A 17,640-nucleotide genomic window follows, 5' to 3' on the forward strand; every position below is an offset into this window, starting at 1 on the left:
CAGGAGTGTTGCTGTGTCCAGCTCAATGTGACCTGTGTCAACAAGAACCTGACCCAGGTTCCTCCTAATGTTGATGAGGTATCTATAAAAATATACACTTACTCATCAGTTTGTTAGATACACCTTGCTAGCAACCGGATAAGATTTTACAGATATGCACCTGTTGCTGGAGCCTTAAATAAAATGCCAGCTTCCTTTGCTTTCAGGGCCTGCAGAATATCAAGACGCTTCGTCTTAGTAACAACTGTCTAATCTACCTGGACACTGAAGCCTTTGTCGAACTGGTTAACCTAAGACGTCTGAACCTGTCCAGGAATCCAATCCTCTGCAACCGTTGCCTGCGTCCACTAAGGTACGATGGGGCTGTTGTTGGTCATGTACTGACAGCTTCAGGAAACCTCAGGAAAGTGATCAGCACGATTCCACCCCACCCCCCCACCCCCCCCCCCCCCCCCACCCCCATTCTGCAGAGTGTGGGCTTTCTATAACAAAGTGAAGCTGGTGGGGACTTGTGGAGGGCCATCCCATCTTTCAGGTGAGAGACTGAACGCTGTCCACCCTCCTAAGCTGAGATGCCAGAGTGAGGAAGAGGAAGCAGCAGGGATCATACCACGACCCACTGAAGAACTGAACAAGGTCAAGTGTCCTGCCAACTGTGTCTGTGAGGTGAGTGCCACTAGTTTTTTGTATATTTATATTTCATTTAATGCCTTCAGTCAGTTCCTTCATCATAATTATGCAAATTCTCATAACCACTGATCAATGGCCATGAGTACCATTCACAGAGAGTTGGGTAATGGCTGCAATCACAGCATTGTAAGATGCCAAAAGATGTAACCTTAGGCGGCCTAAGGTTACATCTGTGCGGCAGTGGCAGAGAGAGGCTGAGCTCTGCTTTGGAGAGGAGGTGCCAGGATTAACACTGACTCAGCTGACACAGGGGCACACTCTGCACTCACATTCAATTTTTCAACTTTGAAAAACTAGCAGGGATGTTTTTTTTTGGGGGGGGGGGGGGGGGGGGTGTTTCTAGTCAAAGGCCAAGTCCAACCACTGATTTCTGCTCCTGACTTTCATTTTCTATGAAGGCTTCACAGAGACTGTCCAAGAATGTCTCAATTTTTATTTTCTACTTGTGCTTGTGACTTATATTTTATAGAAAATAGATACAGATGCTTTAAAAAAGAAAAAAAAACTTCACATCAATCAGACTTGAGTTTAATGTGTTTAAAATGATTAATGACTGTAACCTGAGGTGAAGCGAACATCCTACATTTAGTAATTAACTGAGTTAAAATTTACAAATTAAAAAAAGAAGAAGACACAAAACAGGAATTTATTTCAGAAACATGCTTTTATATCTGTGGAAATCTCGGTTTACATGTCATCAGTGTTTCTGAAATAAATTGGGAAATTTGTAGAATAGATCCAACCAGTGTGGCAGGCGCTTATTATTGACCACAATCATGTGAAAGAGATCCAGCCTGGAGCGTTCTCTCAGCTGGGCTCCCTCAACCTGCTCTCCCTCTCACACAATCAGCTGGTTTACATCCCTAATATGGCATTCCAGGTACTCACACTAAACCGTGTGTACAAAATACTTCAAAATGGAAATTTCAAAGATTTTACAGATATGCACCTGTTGCTGGAGCCTTAAATAAAATGCCAGCTTCCTTTGCTTTCAGGGCCTGCAGAATATCAAGAAGCTTCGTCTTAGTAACAACTGTCTAATCTACCTGGATACTGAAGCCTTTGTCGAACTGGTTAACCTAAGACGTCTGAACCTGTCCAGGAATCCAATCCTCTGCAACCGTTGCCTGCGTCCACTAAGGTACGATGGGCTGTTGTTGGTCATGTACTGACAGCTTCAGGAAACCTCAGGAAAGCGATCAGCACGATTTTCTCCCCCCCCCCCTATTCTGCAGAGTGTGGGCTTTCTATAACAAAGTGAAGCTGGTGGGGACTTGTGGAGGGCCATCCCATCTTTCAGGTGAGAGACTGAACGCTGTCCACCCTCCTAAGCTGAGATGCCAGAGTGAGGAAGAGGAAGCAGCAGGGATCATACCACGACCCACTGAAGAACTGAACAAGGTCAAGTGTCCTGCACACTGTGTCTGTGAGGTGAGTGCCACTAGTTTTTTGTATATTTATATTTCATTTAATGCCTTCAGTCAGTTCCTTCATCATAATTATGCAAATTCTCATAACCACTGATCAATGGCCATGAGTACCATTCACAGAGAGTTGGGTAATGGCTGCAATCACAGCATTGTAAGATGCCAAAAGATGTAACCTTAGGCGGCCTAAGGTTACATCTGTGCGGCAGTGGCAGAGAGAGGCTGAGCTCTGCTTTGGAGAGGAGGTGCCAGGATTAACACTGACTCAGCTGACACAGGGGCACACTCTGCACTCACATTCAATTTGTCAACTTTGAAAAACTAGCAGGGATGTTTTGTTTTTTTTTGGGGGGGGGGTGTTTCTAGTCAAAGGCCAAGTCCAACCACTGATTTCTGCTCCTGACTTTCATTTTCTATGAAGGCTTCACAGAGACTGTCCAAGAATGTCTCAATTTTTATTTTCTACTTGTGCTTGTGACTTATATTTTATAGAAAATAGATACAGATGCTTTAAAAAAGAAAAAAAAACTTCACATCAATCAGACTTGAGTTTAATGTGTTTAAAATGATTAATGACTGTAACCTGAGGTGAAGCGAACATCCTACATTTAGTAATTAACTGAGTTAAAATTTACAAATTAAAAAAAGAAGAAGACACAAAACAGGAATTTATTTCAGAAACATGCTTTTATATCTGTGGAAATCTCGGTTTACATGTCATCAGTGTTTCTGAAATAAATTGGGAAATTTGTAGAATAGATCCAACCAGTGTGGCAGGCGCTTATTATTGACCACAATCATGTGAAAGAGATCCAGCCTGGAGCGTTCTCTCAGCTGGGCTCCCTCAACCTGCTCTCCCTCTCACACAATCAGCTGGTTTACATCCCTAATATGGCATTCCAGGTACTCACACTAAACCGTGTGTACAAAATACTTCAAAATGGAAATTTCAAAGATTTTACAGAGATGCACCTGTTGCTGGAGCCTTAAATAAAATGCCAGCTTCCTTTGCTTTCAGGGCCTGCAGAATATCAAGAAGCTTCGTCTTAGTAACAACTGTCTAATCTACCTGGATACTGAAGCCTTTGTCGAACTGGTTAACCTAAGACGTCTGAACCTGTCCAGGAATCCAATCCTCTGCAACCGTTGCCTGCATCCACTAAGGTACGATGGGCTGTTGTTGGTCATGTACTGACAGCTTCAGGAAACCTCAGGAAAGCGATCAGCACGATTTTCTCCCCCCCCCCCTATTCTGCAGAGTGTGGGCTTTCTTTAACAAAGTGAAGCTGGTGGGGACTTGTGGAGGGCCATCCCATCTTTCAGGTGAGAGACTGAACGCTGTCCACCCTCCTAAGCTGAGATGCCAGAGTGAGGAAGAGGAAGCAGCAGGGATCATGCCATGACCCACTGAAGAACCGAACAAGGTCAAGTGTCCTGCACACTGTGTCTGTGAGGTGAGTGCCACTAGTTTTTTGTATATTTATATTTTGTTTAATGCCTACCATATATTCCAAACTGACTTTAACCTCTTTACCTGCGTTTGCCAATATAGTTACATATATATATAGGATATAGTTGAACACATTGAGGAATACGCTGGATTCTTGATTAGGTTAGAAAATCAATGCCAAGTTTAAGTCTGTAAAAACTACGGCTGATTTGCCGTTTTTCCATGACTTGTGTTTTTAATCTACCAGTTAACAGCCCTCAAGTTCAATGATTGAAAAAGGCTTTAAATTGAGCCAGGTTTGATGTTTTCCTCTACTTTGGATATTAATGTAAGCTACGATGGTTTCAAATTTAACACACATCAGAATGAATCAGTTGTCCTAACTAACTCTTAAGAGGTTCGTATTTGATCAGAAGTAAAGAAACAACACTTTTAAAATCCAAGTTAGTGGTCTGACTTTAGCTCCTCTAATGTGTGACTGCCCCCTACTGCCACTATGCATGTAAGACAGCTGCAAGTCAATAATGTAGTTAAATAGGACTGAAGTTTGGACGCTGAGAGATTCTAATATGTGGAAAAAATGTTTTGCATGTGTGAATGTTTATTACAGGAACAAAACCATTTTCCAAAGATGCATCTTTATCTGTTAAGATTAGCTTTAAGGTCATCATATTATACCATAACTAACACTAGTAACTAATTTGGATCTTTTCTCTTTATCTAGATGGATGGAGAAAGTTAATCTGAAGGTGCGAGCCACCTGTGCCAAATGAAGGGTATTTCCTTCTATATAGTGTCGTTTATTTTATTTTTAAGTAATCTTTTGACTTGTATTGTATGCAGCGTTTTACTTTTCAAACCATTTATTTGTGTAAATGAGTTTGTAAATAATGTTATTCCTGTTTCTTTGTTTAGATTGTATCGTTAACCTATTTCTTAATGGTAGAGACTAATGAGGTGCATGTGTGTGTAAAATTCTGTACAAAACAAGTAAGATTTTGACAACCGAGGTTGTTTTAAAATATTACCAGATGGTGCCAGAAAATAAAGTACATTTGTAAGAAATTTGACCAGTCTGCTGATGCTGTCTACATATCACCTTCCTTACCACTCGCTTTACACTACCTCACAGCCAGCAAAGGCCCCCAAAGCAACCAAACCCAAACCGATTGACCTCAACGGTCATCAGCAGGTCAAGATGCTCAAGGCCAAATCCAAAATTTGTGGGAGTCCAAACACAAAGCAGGGTGCAGCAAAGAAAGCTGCTAAAAAGCACAAATGTGTTTAAAATGATTAATGACTGTAACTTGAAGTGAAGTGAACATCCTACATTTAGTAAGTAATTGAGTTAAAATTTACTAAAAAAAAAAAGACAAAAAACTGAATTTATTTCAGAAACATGCTTTTAATCTCGGTTTAATTATCATTAGTGTTTCTGAAATAAATTGGGAAATTTGTAGAAGAGATCCCACCGGTGTGGCAGACGCTGATACAACTACTGATTTTTTGTGAAAACCTGGTTCAGGAGTGCTGAGACAGAAGTTGTGATGCAAACATTATTATAATCTATAAGTAAAATAAATAAAAAGGTGTTGTCTTTTTTTAAATGTATTTGAATAAATTCTTTAAAGGGAAATAAGAGCAATGTTAGGGAGAGTTTGTTTACTCACAGCTGTCATTGTGCTGCTCATAGGGACCAACCCATACTGCAGGATCATCATGATCAGGGACCAGAATAACTTTTATTTGCAGTTTCTTATATGACTTTATGTTGCACAACGTCCTGTGTATTACCTCATATAGCTCTGTGTGTTGGTGGTATGAGAATGGAACGTAGCATTTAGATCACCTGTTTGATTGTGCATCTATTCCTTGAGGATTACTTTGGTTTGCCTGATTAGTAATTTGTACCATATGTTCTGTCTTAAATATAGTTCATCTAACAAACCTGACACCCTCTGTGTTTGTCTGAGTGTTTTCACAGTCATGTCTGCAACAGCCGCCTTTGAACTCGTTCTAAGAAAATGTAATGGGGTTTTTTTTGTTTTTTTTTTGAGTGGTGACGTTTATTAGCATCAGTCCTCAGAAAGCATCCATGTTGAATAAAACAGGTGAGATGAATAATGGAGCATCACAACAAAACACAAAGAGTTAAACTTAAGGAATACAATCTGTCCAGTTAGGAAGCAGAAACTGTGATGAGTGTAGTTCACCTGCTTTGGTGTAAATAAAAGTGACAACAGGTGCATGAGAGGCAACAGAATAAACCCTCCTCTCACAGATCATTGATCTTATCCCTCCTGACTGATTCTTGCCACTACTGCATGAGACTGTCCCTGCATCGCACTGAGGCTTCACAGAAAGTCCAACTCCAGGATGACATATCCATAGGTGCTATCACAAGAAGGCACAGACTAAAGTGTGGAGGAGATGTGAGGAGCCGTGGATAGGGCTGTAGAATAGCATCAACCTAGCAGCAGGACCAGTGGCTGCTCAAGTGTATGAGGAGTAACAACCCCATAATATCATCTAGCATGACCAGTTTGGCAGTGTGGTAGAGATGGTCTGGGTAGGCATATCCTTGAAGAGAACACAGACCTCGACTTGGTATCCTGACTGCTGTAGGTACCAGAATGAAATCCTCTGACCGCAGCTGCCCCTCTGTTGGTCTTCCTTGGTCTCTTGTGTTCTGGGGGCCTCTGGATGTCTGGAGTTTTGATCTCCTCCATACCTGCTTGATACCATAAAGGACAGGGCTGTGGCTCCCCACACTCCCTAGCAGATCATTACATGGAGAAGCCTTTGGAATGCAAGCATGCTGATCCACACAGGTATGCACACAGGTGTACACATGGGTATTCACAGACGCGGACTACAGCTTTCTTGGCTGCTGCCTCAAAGCACACTGTGCGCTGTCTATCTTGCGTGTTGCACAATATTGTTTATTATTTAGTAACTATTGATATCTACTGCTAGCTAGTTTATTGTGATGGTGCTTTTTTTTCTTCTATTATTATGTTGCTCTTTGTTGTTTGCTGTCTCCTCTGTTGTTTTCTCTCCATACAGGTGACCCAGGAGTTTTGTTTTTTTTTTGTTTTTTTTTTGTTTGTTTGTTTTTCTCTCTTCCCCCCTCCTTCTCACCGTCTCTTCTCCCCTTTGGTTTTCTTTCTTTCTCTCCCCCTCTTTCTTTCATTCTTTCCCCCTGTCCTATCCCACAGTTATGTCTGTCCCGTTTGCAACTGAAAATAAAATAAATTCATAATTATAATAAAGGTCAATCAAATGGACCAATATGGCAAGGCCATGATGATCCACTTGGTAAAATAAATCCGCTTGGCATCTTTCTTGGCCTCAAGACAACAATTCTGATGGCTATAGATCCAAACGGGACAAAAAACAAAAAAAAAGAAATCCTCCGACCAAATGTGGGTGGAGAATAATTCCCAGCCTCATGTGACCAGTGTTTTTATGCTGTTCCTGAACAACAAAGTCAGCAATGCCATTCACCGATCCTCAAAGACCTCTGGGACATTATGGATCACTGCACCTGACACCAAATTACACAAACTGGTTCATTGATCATCTGATCCAGGTCTGGTTCATCTGAGATCTCACAGATCCATTGTAACCAAAGCAGGAGAAAGGGATTCATAATCATTTATGGCTTCTGATTTTAACTGTGTTACACTGTGATCAGAGTTCTTACATATTTTAATTTTTTTAATGTCACTTTCATTTTTAGTGGTGCATATGAAAGTTAGACTTTAGGCTCTGAGGTGACTGATTCTCCTCACTTTGGGCTGAACTAGTCCTTTAATAAACTCTGAGGCGCAGTGAGCAGACTGCAGCAGTGGGGTTGGAGGTGGAGGTAGCCAAGGAGCAGACGTGAAAGAAGGGGATAGACGGAGTTTGTTTTGGATGGGGCGACAAGCAGGGGAAGAGCGGCGGAGTTCGTGACTGAGGGACCAGTAGCGCTCTGCAGCTGGACGGAACCGCCACGGTGAGTTTGTGCGTAAAGGGGTTTCTTATCATTGAATGTCCGGATTTAAAAGTATTACACACATTCAAACGATTGTAATGGTGTCCGGGCAACACTTAAACAGGCCGGAACGGTTGATACCCGATGCTCAGGTATTTAGTCCTGCATTTTGTTTTGCGTCATAAAGGAAAGCATCGTCTTTTAATAACGAACTTTAGTATTTTTTTGTAATAAGCACTTAACTTGAACAAATGTAACCTGATATCTACACAAATCATATTCAGATTTTTTGTAATGATCGTAGTTTAGGCTAAATCAGTGTCTCGGGGCTGTACAGTGCCTGCTATGTCGCACTGCCCGGTGGACAGGCGTGTATTTTCAGGGGAAACGCATTTTGGCACAGCCGCGGCAGAGAAAGACACTGCGCCTTTGTGCACGGCCGGTGCGGCTGCTCCTCCGCGGTTTGGACCTGTTGATCCCGGGGGAACGAAGACAAACAGCCTGAACTGAGGAAATTCCTTCCTCTCTAGTTTCTGGGCCTCTTTCTGTTCAGGTGGGCACTCGAAAATAATATGGCGTGAATAACTATGAAACTAGCAGTTTAATTCTTTTTAAACGTGTGGTACAGCTTCGTTTCCCTGCTGCTTGAGATGACACCAAGTATTTTCAACCTTTTATACCAATCTTATCATTGACTTCAAGTGCACATAGCAAATAAGTTCATGAATATGCCGTTTGTGTTGTGCGATCAATGGTTTCTTTGAGGTCACAGTTTTAACAGAAAAAATTAGCCATAGCATACTGCACGTGTCCACATTTCCAGAGTCCAAACTGTAGAGTGTGGAGCTCTGAAGCTTTTCATGTCCGTTCCTGTGGATCAGCACTGTTGATCCAACATGGGAATGTGGTTTTAAGGCATTCCAGTGAAGACTACGGCAGACCAATCTGACCAAATGGCATTAATCCCCAAAAGTGCAGAAGGATTTTTTTAAACTACCTTCAGCTTTGGAAAGGGAAAAATAACTGAATGACACACAGCTTTTTCTTACGGTGTCCGAATTCAGTGATAATAACATTTTTTAAAACTTCCTCTGAGAACGACATTCCTTATGATTCTAACCAAGGACAGTTTCCAACCTTTTTGCAGGTTAAAAGACTTATTCTTGGTTTAATGAGAATCTATTACAATGACATCTCTTGCATCAATAACACGTTGATGCAAATCTGTCAATAAAAATGTGTTTAAAGTAGCAAGTGTAAAAAACAAAACAAAATACCTCTAAAAGAAGTTGCCCCTGTAACTGATATATTACTACATTAATACATTTTTTTATCCAAATGCATATAAATTAATGTTGAAGCTGCCAACATGAACAGAAAACTGGAAAGCTGTATGCATGAATAAATTTTCTATTACGGTACATCGCCGCTAAAAATAAAAAAAAACGAATCAGCGGTAATTTGTTGGCGTACGTGCACCTTAAACATTTAGCATTGCAGTTTGACATGTTATGTGGCCAAACTAAAAGAGTGAATCAGGGTTTTCCCTACAGATGGACCTTCCCGTTACCTTTTGGATTCTGCTGATCAGCTCGCTGGTCCTCTGCGTCCCTGCAGTCCAAGCAGCAAAATGCCCACAGGAGTGTTTCTGCGACCAAATCCAACTCACTGTGACCTGTGTCAACAAGAACCTGACCCAGGTTCCTCCTGCTGTTGATGAGGTATCTATAAACATATACACTTACTGGTCAGTTTGTTAGGTACACCTTGCCAGCACCAGGTCGTATCCGCTCAGATTCAACAAGGTCCTAAAACATTCCTCACAGATTTTGGTTCATATTAGGATGATAGCATCACACAGCTGCTGCACATTTGTCTGCTGCACATCTAAGAAGTCTAGATGGAAATGATTAGCAACAATACTCAGGTAAGCTGTGGTGTTTAAACAATCCACAAAAATGGGGCTGTTTAAACAATTCTCTGTTGAACAGGTGTTTATTTCCAGGGAAATACAAATTTTAATACCCCTGTTAAAGAATGATAAGGCTTCGGCTAAACTTCCAAAGCTGTGGTACCTTTTAAATACTTATTATTATCCTCTAATATATAATCTGTTTTCCTCATAGATAACAGTGAAACTGGACCTTCGAGGTAATGACATACAGGAACTCCCCACTGGGGCTTTCAGGCACACCCCCTACCTGACTCACCTGTCGCTGCAGCGCTGTAACATCCACAAGGTGAAGGAGGGGACGTTCCGTGGCCTCGGTCGCCTGGTCTTCCTCAACCTTGCCAACAACAACATTGACATCCTCTACCAGGTATTCTTAGACTTAAACCACATATATCCCATGATCATTTTCAGTGGTTTTTAAAAACTAAAATTAACTTCAAGAAGTCTACCCAACCATTCTCAGTGCAGTCCTTTGTTTTTTTATGATTCTAGGAGTCATTTGACGGTCTGTCCTCACTAAAGCAGCTTATTATTGACCGTAATCGTGTGGAAGAGATCCAGCCTGGAGCGTTCTCTCAGCTGGGCTCCCTCAACCTGCTCTCCCTCTCACACAATCAGCTGGTTTACATCCCTAATATGGCATTCCAGGTACTCACACTAAACCGTGTGTACAAAATACTTCGAAATGGAAAATTTCAAATATTTTACAGAGATGCACGTCTTGTTGGAGCCTTAAATAAAATGCCAGCTTCCTTTGCTTTCAGGGCCTGCAGAATATCAAGTGGCTTCGTCTTAGTTACAACTTTCTAAACTACCTGGATACTGAAGCCTTTGCCGGACTGTTCACACTAACTCGTCTCAGCCTGGATCACAACGAGTTACAGTTTTTCCCCACTGAGACCATGACCAGGTGAAGTGAGAGGCACCATCGCTCAGCATTGGAGCTAAACAGGAATCTCACACTGGATGTAAATCTAGAGAAAAATAAAATCCAATGTGACAATTATGACATCATAATTAACAGCAAAGTACAGGCCCGCTGGTTGCTTTACACGTACTAGAGAAAAAGCTTAAGAAAGCTTCTTCTGGCATTCTCGACTTCTGAAGCTGAAAAAATGTCACATCTCTTTCTTTTTTAATCATTGATTACGAATAATTAAAAGAGTCCAATTTGTATCACTTAAAAAAATAGAGAATAGAATTGGCAAGGTCTCCAAAGACTCCACCCCACACTTTGAAAACCACTGTCAAAGACTGTACATTAAAGATGGACATAGCCACTGTGAATCACAGTGGGCTTCAACATTTGATATTTTAGGCATTGCAACGTAGGTTTGTTTCTACTGGATGTGATGATCAATAGGTTGAACTGACTGAAAAACGTAGGACACCGCATGAGTTGTCAGTCACAAGGTGGCCACACCCTAAAGCAATGGATCCCATTCTTTATCCAATGTTCCCCGATAGTCTTGTCAGAGTCAAAAAAGCGCTTTCCTTCACTCTTCAACAGATTCTGTGTTCGTGAGTTCTAATGAACTCCCATTCCTTGATTTGTGTTAGCTAACTGTTTCAGTTGTACATAACAATTAACTTACTTCTTTTAAAATGGTAAGCTAATAGTTATGCACCGCCTTGAGCGGACATTCTTGGACCCGCCTCCAAATTGTAACTTTTAGGGCCTTTTTGGGAAACGTTCCCTGAAGGTTACTGTTTGTTAGGTTTAAGCTTTGGATCAATAAAGTAGTCAATTCCTTTGCTTTAGATAACAAGTTCAACTGATTACCTGTTATGTTTTTGCTGTTCTGTTAATGACATCATGTTTACAGAACGTTAAGCTGCTTATCCATACCAGTAGCCATTAATTTATCAGTTACTTTTACTAAGTTATTTTAATTTGTTTGTTTTGTTTTGTTTCTTTAACTGTTTGACCATTATGTATAAATTAATATTATCTTCTGCAGTGCAGACCGTTGACTCATTAGGAAAGCGTTTTTAGGGAGAGATATGTAGAGTCTCCCCCTGCTGGCCATTACAAAGGATGCAGATTTAAGGTTGTTAGGCCTCAAAGGTGAAGCCTAGTGGGTTCACTCTTCAGTATAACAGCGTCTATCCATCATTTATGTGCTATCTATTAACATTTATAAGTTAAGCTGGTTTATATTGCAATTTAAGTTTTTTTTTAATTAGGCTCTCCTATTTCTAGATAGAGAAGAAAATAGAAAATCCCTAGGTTTTAAATAAAGTGATGAGTTGTGTGATATTAATCAGTAGAAAGAACAAAAGGGATTCCATGTTTTGTCAAATCCCTCTCTCACAGACAGTATAGTCCCTTGTCTGACCAAACTTCAACACAATGGACAGAAAGTCATTTGTTAAACTCAGACACCTGATGTCTGTGTTGACAAAGAGTAATAAGAGTAATAATCATTGTTCTTATTCCTGCCTTGTTCTTTTCTGCATCCAGGCTGCCTGAGGTGACTCGTCTCGATCTCAGCTACAACCCCATGACGTACCTGGGGGAGGAGGCTGTGTCCATGCCCAAGCTGACCCACCTCTTCCTGGACCACATGTCCCTGCAGGACCTGGTGAACACAGCTGTTTCAAAATCCCCCAACCTCATCCACCTGGACATCAGCAATAACCAGCTGCGTGTCATCCAGCCCTTCGCCGAAGGCTCGCCAAAGCTGTCCCGTCTAAACCTGGCCGGAAATCCAATCCTCTGCAACTGTTACCTGCGTCCACTCAGGTACGGCGGGTTTTTGTTGCTCTTGTCCTGACAGCTTCAGGAAACCTCAGGGAAGTGATCAGCACTTTGTTCTTCTTTTCTTTTTTCCCCCCTATTCTGCAGAGAGTGGGCTATCTATAACAAAGTGAAGCTGATGGGAACTTGTGGAGGGCCATCCCATCTTTCAGGTGACAGCCTGGATGCTGTCCACCCTTCTGAGCTGAGATGCCAGAGTCAGGAAGACATCATAAAAGAGGAAGAAGCAGCCAGGATCATGCCACGACCCACTGAAGAACCGAACAAGGTCAAGTGTCCTGCCAACTGTGTCTGTGAGGTGAGTGTCACTACTTTTTTTGTATATTTATATTTCATTTAATGCCTACCATATTTTCCAAGCTGACTTTAACCTCTTTACCTGCATTTGCCAATGATAGTAGGATGTAGTTGAACACATTGAGAAATATGCTGGATTCTTGCTTAGGTTAGAAAATCAATGCCACCTTTAAGTCTGTAAAACTAGCGTTTGATTTGCCTTTTTCCCCCATGTTTGTGTTTTTAGTCTACCAGTTAACAGCCCTCAAGTTCATTGATTGAAAAAGGGCTTTTTGAAGGAGGTCTCCTCTCTCCATGAACTCACTCTGCAGGTGGGGGAGATATACAGTGGCTTGCAAAAGTATTCGGCCTCCTCGAACTTTTCCACATTTTGTCACATTACAGCCACAAACATGAATCAGTTTTATTGGAATTCCACGTGAAAGACCAATACAAAGTGGTGAACACGTGAGAAGTGGAACGAAAATCATACATGATTCCAAACATTTTTTACAAATAAATAACTGAAAAGTGGGGTGTGCATAATTATTCAGCCCCCTGAGTCAATACTTTGTAGAACCACCTTTTGCTGCAATTACAGCTGCCAGTCTTTTAGGGTATGTCTCTACCAGCTTTGCACATCTAGAGACTGAAATCCTTGCCCATTCTTCTTTGCAAAACAGCTCCAGCTCAGTCAGATTAGATGGACAGTGTTTGTGAACAGCAGTTTTCAGATCTTTTTATGTTTAGGGTCGTTGTCCTGCTGGAAGGTGAACCTCCGCCCCAGTCTCAAGTCTTTTGCAGAATCCAAGAGGTTTTCTTCCAAGATTGCCCTGTATTTGGCTCCATCCATCTTCCCATCAACTCTGACCAGCTTCCCTGTCCCTGCTGAAGAGAAGCACCCCCAGAGCATGATGCTGCCACCACCATATTTGACAGTGGGGATGGTGTGTTTAGAGTGATGTGCAGTGTTAGTTTTCTGCCACACATAGCGTTTTGCATTTTGGCCAAAAAGTTCCATTTTGGTCTCATCTGACCAGAGCACCTTCTTCCACATGTTTGCTGTGTCCCCCACATGGCTTGTGGCAAACTGCAAACGGGACTTCTTCTGGTTTTCTGTTAACAATGGCTTTCTTCTTGCCACTCTTCCATAAAGACCAACTTTGTGCAGTGCACCACTAATAGTTGTCCTATGGACAGATTCCCCCACCTGAGCTGTAGATCTCTGCAGCTCGTCCAGAGTCACCATGGGCCTCTTGGCTGCATTTCTGATCAGCGCTCTCCTTGTTCGGCCTGTGAGTTTAGGTGGACGGCCTTGTCTTTGTAGGTTTACAGTTGTGCCATACTCCTTCCATTTCTGAATGATGGCTTGAACAGTGCTCCGTGGGATGTTCAAGGCTTGGGAAATCTTTTTGTAGCCTAAGCCTGCTTTAAATTTCTCACTAACTTTATCCCTGACCTGTCTGGTGTGTTCTTTGTCCTTCACGGGTGCTCACACACACAAACTACACCCTTTTTGGCTCCTACCTCAAATCACACTGTGCACGGTCGATCTTATGTGCTGCACAATAATATTCAATATTTAGTATTTACTGTTATTTACTGTTAGTTTATCGCGATGATGTTGTTTATTATATTGCTCTCTTTTTTTTTTGCTTGTTTTCTCTTTTTTCTTTCTCAACAGGTGATCCAGGTGATTGATATATGTATTTTTTTGTCTGTTTGTTTTGTTGGTTTTTGTTTTTTGCCCTTTATCACCGTTCCTCTTCCCCTACCTCTCTTTCTTTCTCCCTTTTCTTTCCCCCAATCATGTTTGCTTCGTGTGTAGCAAGTGAAAATAAAATAAAATTTTACTTTGGCTATTAATTTAAGCTAAGATGGTTCTTTGCTGGCTGAAGCTTCAAATTTAACACACATCAGAATGAATCGGTCCTTCTAACTCTTAAGAGTTTCGTATTTGATCAGGAGTAAAGAAACAACACTTTTAAAATCCAAGTTACTGTTCTGATTGTAGTTAATCTTTTTATATTAATTTAAGAAGCTGGACAGTTTCATACAAACACACTTTCATAGCGTCAGGAGAGGGACGTGCAAGGTTGAAGTGCTGGTGAGCTCTAAATTTCCTTTACCTACCTGTCTACAGGCAGAGACACACCACTCTTCATGTGAGAACCGTGGTCACACTAAAGTGCCTCGCGGTTTCTCTGCCAGCACACGTCTCCTGGACCTGCGTGGCAACAACTTCCACTACATTCCCAGCAACAGCTTCCCCGGTGTCACCCAGGTTGTGTCCTTGCACCTGCAGCGCTGCAAAATTGTGGATGTAGAGGGAGGGGCTTTCAATGGGATGAAGGGACTGATATACCTGTACCTGTCTGAGAATGAGCTTACCTCCCTGAGCCCAGATGCCTTCAAAGGTCTTTCACTGGCAACGCTACATTTAGAGTAGATGGTCAGACAAGATCCAAACTCACTTGCTTTTTTTCTTTAAGGTCTCCCTAAGCTGACTTACCTCCATTTGGAAAAGAACCGCTTTACCAGTTTCCCCAAAGGTGTCTTCAAACTGGTGCCCAGTCTGCTTGCACTTCATCTGGAGAACAACTCCATCACTAAGCTGGAGCCAGGTATCATGACGGGGGCTGAGGGTTTGAGAGCTCTCTATCTCACCGGGAATGCCATTGTGCATGTGTCGCCCAGGGCTCTTTACCAGGCAAATGACTTGGACATGCTTCACCTGGGAGGGAATAAGCTCAAGGAGGTGCCCACTGAGGCACTGAGCAAGGCTGGGAATCTCCGAGACCTCAGGCTGTCCAGAAATTCAATTCGTTGGATCGGATCGAATGCTTTCAAACCTCTGGGGAGGTCACTTAAAGAGCTGTACCTCAATAACATGGGACTGGAGAAGGTGAGCGGGCTTTGTGCACTCTACAAACGTTTTCATATGTAATGTAGATTTTTTTCAAACCGATGTGATTGCTTTTGCTGCAGATGTCGCAGAGCGCCCTGGCAGGACTGGGTCCTGGGTTGAGGAGTCTTTTCTTGGAGGGCAACCAGCTGGAGGAGGTCCCTGACTTCCACCCACTCACCGCTTTGGAGGTCATCAATCTCGCTGACAATCCTCTAATGTGTGACTGCCCCCTACTGCCACTGCGCATGTAAGACAGCTGCAAGTCAATAATGTAGTTAAATAGGACTGGGGTTTGGACGGTGAGAGATTCTAGTATGCGAAAATGTGTGAATGTTGGTCATTATGGGAACAAAACCATTTCCAAAGACGCATCTTTGTCTGTTAAGATTAGCTTTAAGGTTCACATATTATACCGTTTGGCTCAATAACATTAAATAACTAACAATAGTAACTAATTTGGATCTTTTCTTTTTATCTAGGTGGATTGAGAAAGTTAACCTGAAGGTGCGAGCCACCTGTGCCAATCCACCTGAATTGCGGGGTCGGAGGGTCAAGGATGTCCACGGGTTCAAAGCCTGTCCTGGTGGAGAGAGTCTTCCCTCTGCCCCTGCTGTCACCTCAAAGCCAGCAAAGGCCCCCAAGGCAACCAAACCCAAACCGATGCACCTCAGCGGCCATCGGCAGGTCAAGATGCTCAAGGTCAAATCCAAAATTCGAGGGAGTCCAAACACAAAACAGGGTGCAGCAAAGAAAGCTGCTGAAAGCACAAAGAGACGCAGCATGCCCTGAAACTCCCGCCTTTCGGCGTTGCATCCATTCTGGCGTTCTGTGCTGATGTTTTAAAGTCAGGGCTTCAATGCAAACATCAGCACAGCGCAGAACCAAAGTTTTGAGGTTAAACACTGAACTGAACGGTCCCAGCTGCACTAATCATTCTTGCTGTCTTAGCACAATGTTGAACAACAGTATAAATTCTTTGTACGGTTGGATTAGTAAGCTATATCATGTTGGGCTTTAACTTTTATCACCTTAAAAGTGCTACAGTCAGGTATTTGCACAGTACTAGTAGTTTTGCCACAGTACATTTTCAATCAAGCAATTAAGATTTAAACTTTGATTTAAGGAGTTTATGTTAAAATTGTAAAAATTAACTGGACAAACTAACATCATTTTTAATATAAGGATTGTTTTTAGTACTTGGATGAATATATGTAGCATTTGGCTGATTCTGAACAGAGTATGGGCCTGTATACTCCACATATCATTCTCCTACTTCTGTCAGTGGTCACGTCATCAATAAACACAAGCGACCGCTGCCTGGTTTCCACTGGCAGCCACGTTCATGCCCATACCATCACACTGCCTCCACCATGTTTGACACAGGATGTATTCTTCAGATCATGAGCTATTTCTCTAATTCTCCATACTCTTCCCTTCCTATCATTCTGGTACAAGTTAATCTGTCATATTATGCATATGCACTCTTCTCCAGCAGTCTAATCCAGGGGTGTCAAACTCCAGGCCTTGAAAGCCGGTGTCCTGCAGGTTTTAGATGTATCCTTGATCCAAGACAGCTGATTCAAATGGCTAAATTACCTCCTCAATGTGTCTTGAAGTTCTCCAGAGGCCTGGTCATGAACTAATTATTTGATTCAGGTGTGTTGACCCAGGGTGAGATCTAAAACCTGCAGGACATCGGCCCTCGAGGCCTGGAGTTCCCCACCCCTGGTCTAATCTGTTCTTGCTTTTGACAAATTATTTGGACAGCATTTTGTATTTTTATTCGTGAGGATATCTGTTGATGGTAGGATTCTTGGCTAGGTTAGATGTTATGAAGTAGTTTTTCCTAACCAGTGAAAGAATTCTCCAATTCTCCTTCAGGTATCTTTCGGTGTTGCTGAGGTGGCCAGTAAAGACATTGTTTTTAGGAATGTACCCGATTGTTGTTTTGGCCTTTTATATTTAATAGTACATGTATGATGGAAAATAAGAAAAAAAAAAGAATAAAGCATTGCTTTACCGAGCCTGCAGTTGAGGGTAGTTAACCTTCACTGTAGGCTCACAACATACTCAAAGTTGAAAATCAAATCACATTTAGATAATATATTTTTAAAAATACTGCAATTGACTGTATATTTACAAAAGGATCTATCTGGATATAAAACATTAAAAAAAAAAACTTCATTACAACCCAG

The 17,640-nt window shown here is 41.9% G+C and overlaps 2 protein-coding genes across 2 annotated transcripts; both read left to right on the forward strand.

Annotated features, from left to right (window-relative positions):
- Window positions 1-357: 357 nt before the first annotated feature.
- LOC147322923 (uncharacterized) lies at window positions 358-4,719 on the forward strand. The gene is made up of 8 exons (XM_086304873.1): window positions 358-377; window positions 471-666; window positions 1,445-1,570; window positions 1,686-1,831; window positions 1,926-2,121; window positions 3,136-3,281; window positions 3,376-3,571; window positions 4,292-4,719. Exons 1-7 carry the CDS (start codon window positions 358-360, stop codon window positions 3,518-3,520), a joined length of 975 nt encoding a protein of 324 aa, XP_086160999.1. The 3' UTR covers window positions 3,521-3,571; window positions 4,292-4,719.
- Window positions 4,720-7,434: 2,715 nt separating this feature from the next.
- Window positions 7,435-17,630, forward strand: LOC147322924 (chondroadherin-like protein). Its single transcript, XM_086304724.1, has 11 exons — window positions 7,435-7,567; window positions 9,100-9,267; window positions 9,673-9,867; window positions 9,993-10,148; window positions 10,265-10,410; window positions 11,965-12,246; window positions 12,349-12,559; window positions 14,681-14,954; window positions 15,030-15,442; window positions 15,526-15,692; window positions 15,925-17,630. Exons 2-11 carry the CDS (start codon window positions 9,100-9,102, stop codon window positions 16,232-16,234), a joined length of 2,322 nt encoding a protein of 773 aa, XP_086160850.1. The 5' UTR covers window positions 7,435-7,567; the 3' UTR covers window positions 16,235-17,630.
- Window positions 17,631-17,640: the final 10 nt, after the last annotated feature.

The sequence above is a fragment of the Aulonocara sp. 'chitande type north' Nkhata Bay genome, linkage group LG8 (genome assembly GCF_057382095.1).
Source record: "Aulonocara sp. 'chitande type north' Nkhata Bay isolate Kocher_YH1m ecotype deep benthic linkage group LG8, A_spYH_male_GT1.1, whole genome shotgun sequence".
Lineage (NCBI taxonomy): Eukaryota > Metazoa > Chordata > Actinopteri > Cichliformes > Cichlidae > Aulonocara > Aulonocara sp. 'chitande type north' Nkhata Bay.

Excerpts from the sequence above, each read along its gene's own strand:
- LOC147322923 (XM_086304873.1), top strand. The coding sequence starts at position 358 with ATGGGGCTGTTGTTGGTCAT. Across the intron at positions 1,571-1,685 it reads TCCCTAATATGGCATTCCAG|GGCCTGCAGAATATCAAGAA; the intron begins GTACTCACACTA and ends CTTTGCTTTCAG. Across the intron at positions 3,282-3,375 it reads CGTTGCCTGCATCCACTAAG|AGTGTGGGCTTTCTTTAACA; the intron begins GTACGATGGGCT and ends CCTATTCTGCAG.
- LOC147322924 (XM_086304724.1), top strand. The coding sequence starts at position 9,100 with ATGGACCTTCCCGTTACCTTTTGGATTCTGCTGATCAGCTCGCTGGTC. Across the intron at positions 9,268-9,672 it reads TTCCTCCTGCTGTTGATGAG|ATAACAGTGAAACTGGACCT; the intron begins GTATCTATAAAC and ends TTTTCCTCATAG. Across the intron at positions 12,247-12,348 it reads TGTTACCTGCGTCCACTCAG|AGAGTGGGCTATCTATAACA; the intron begins GTACGGCGGGTT and ends CCTATTCTGCAG.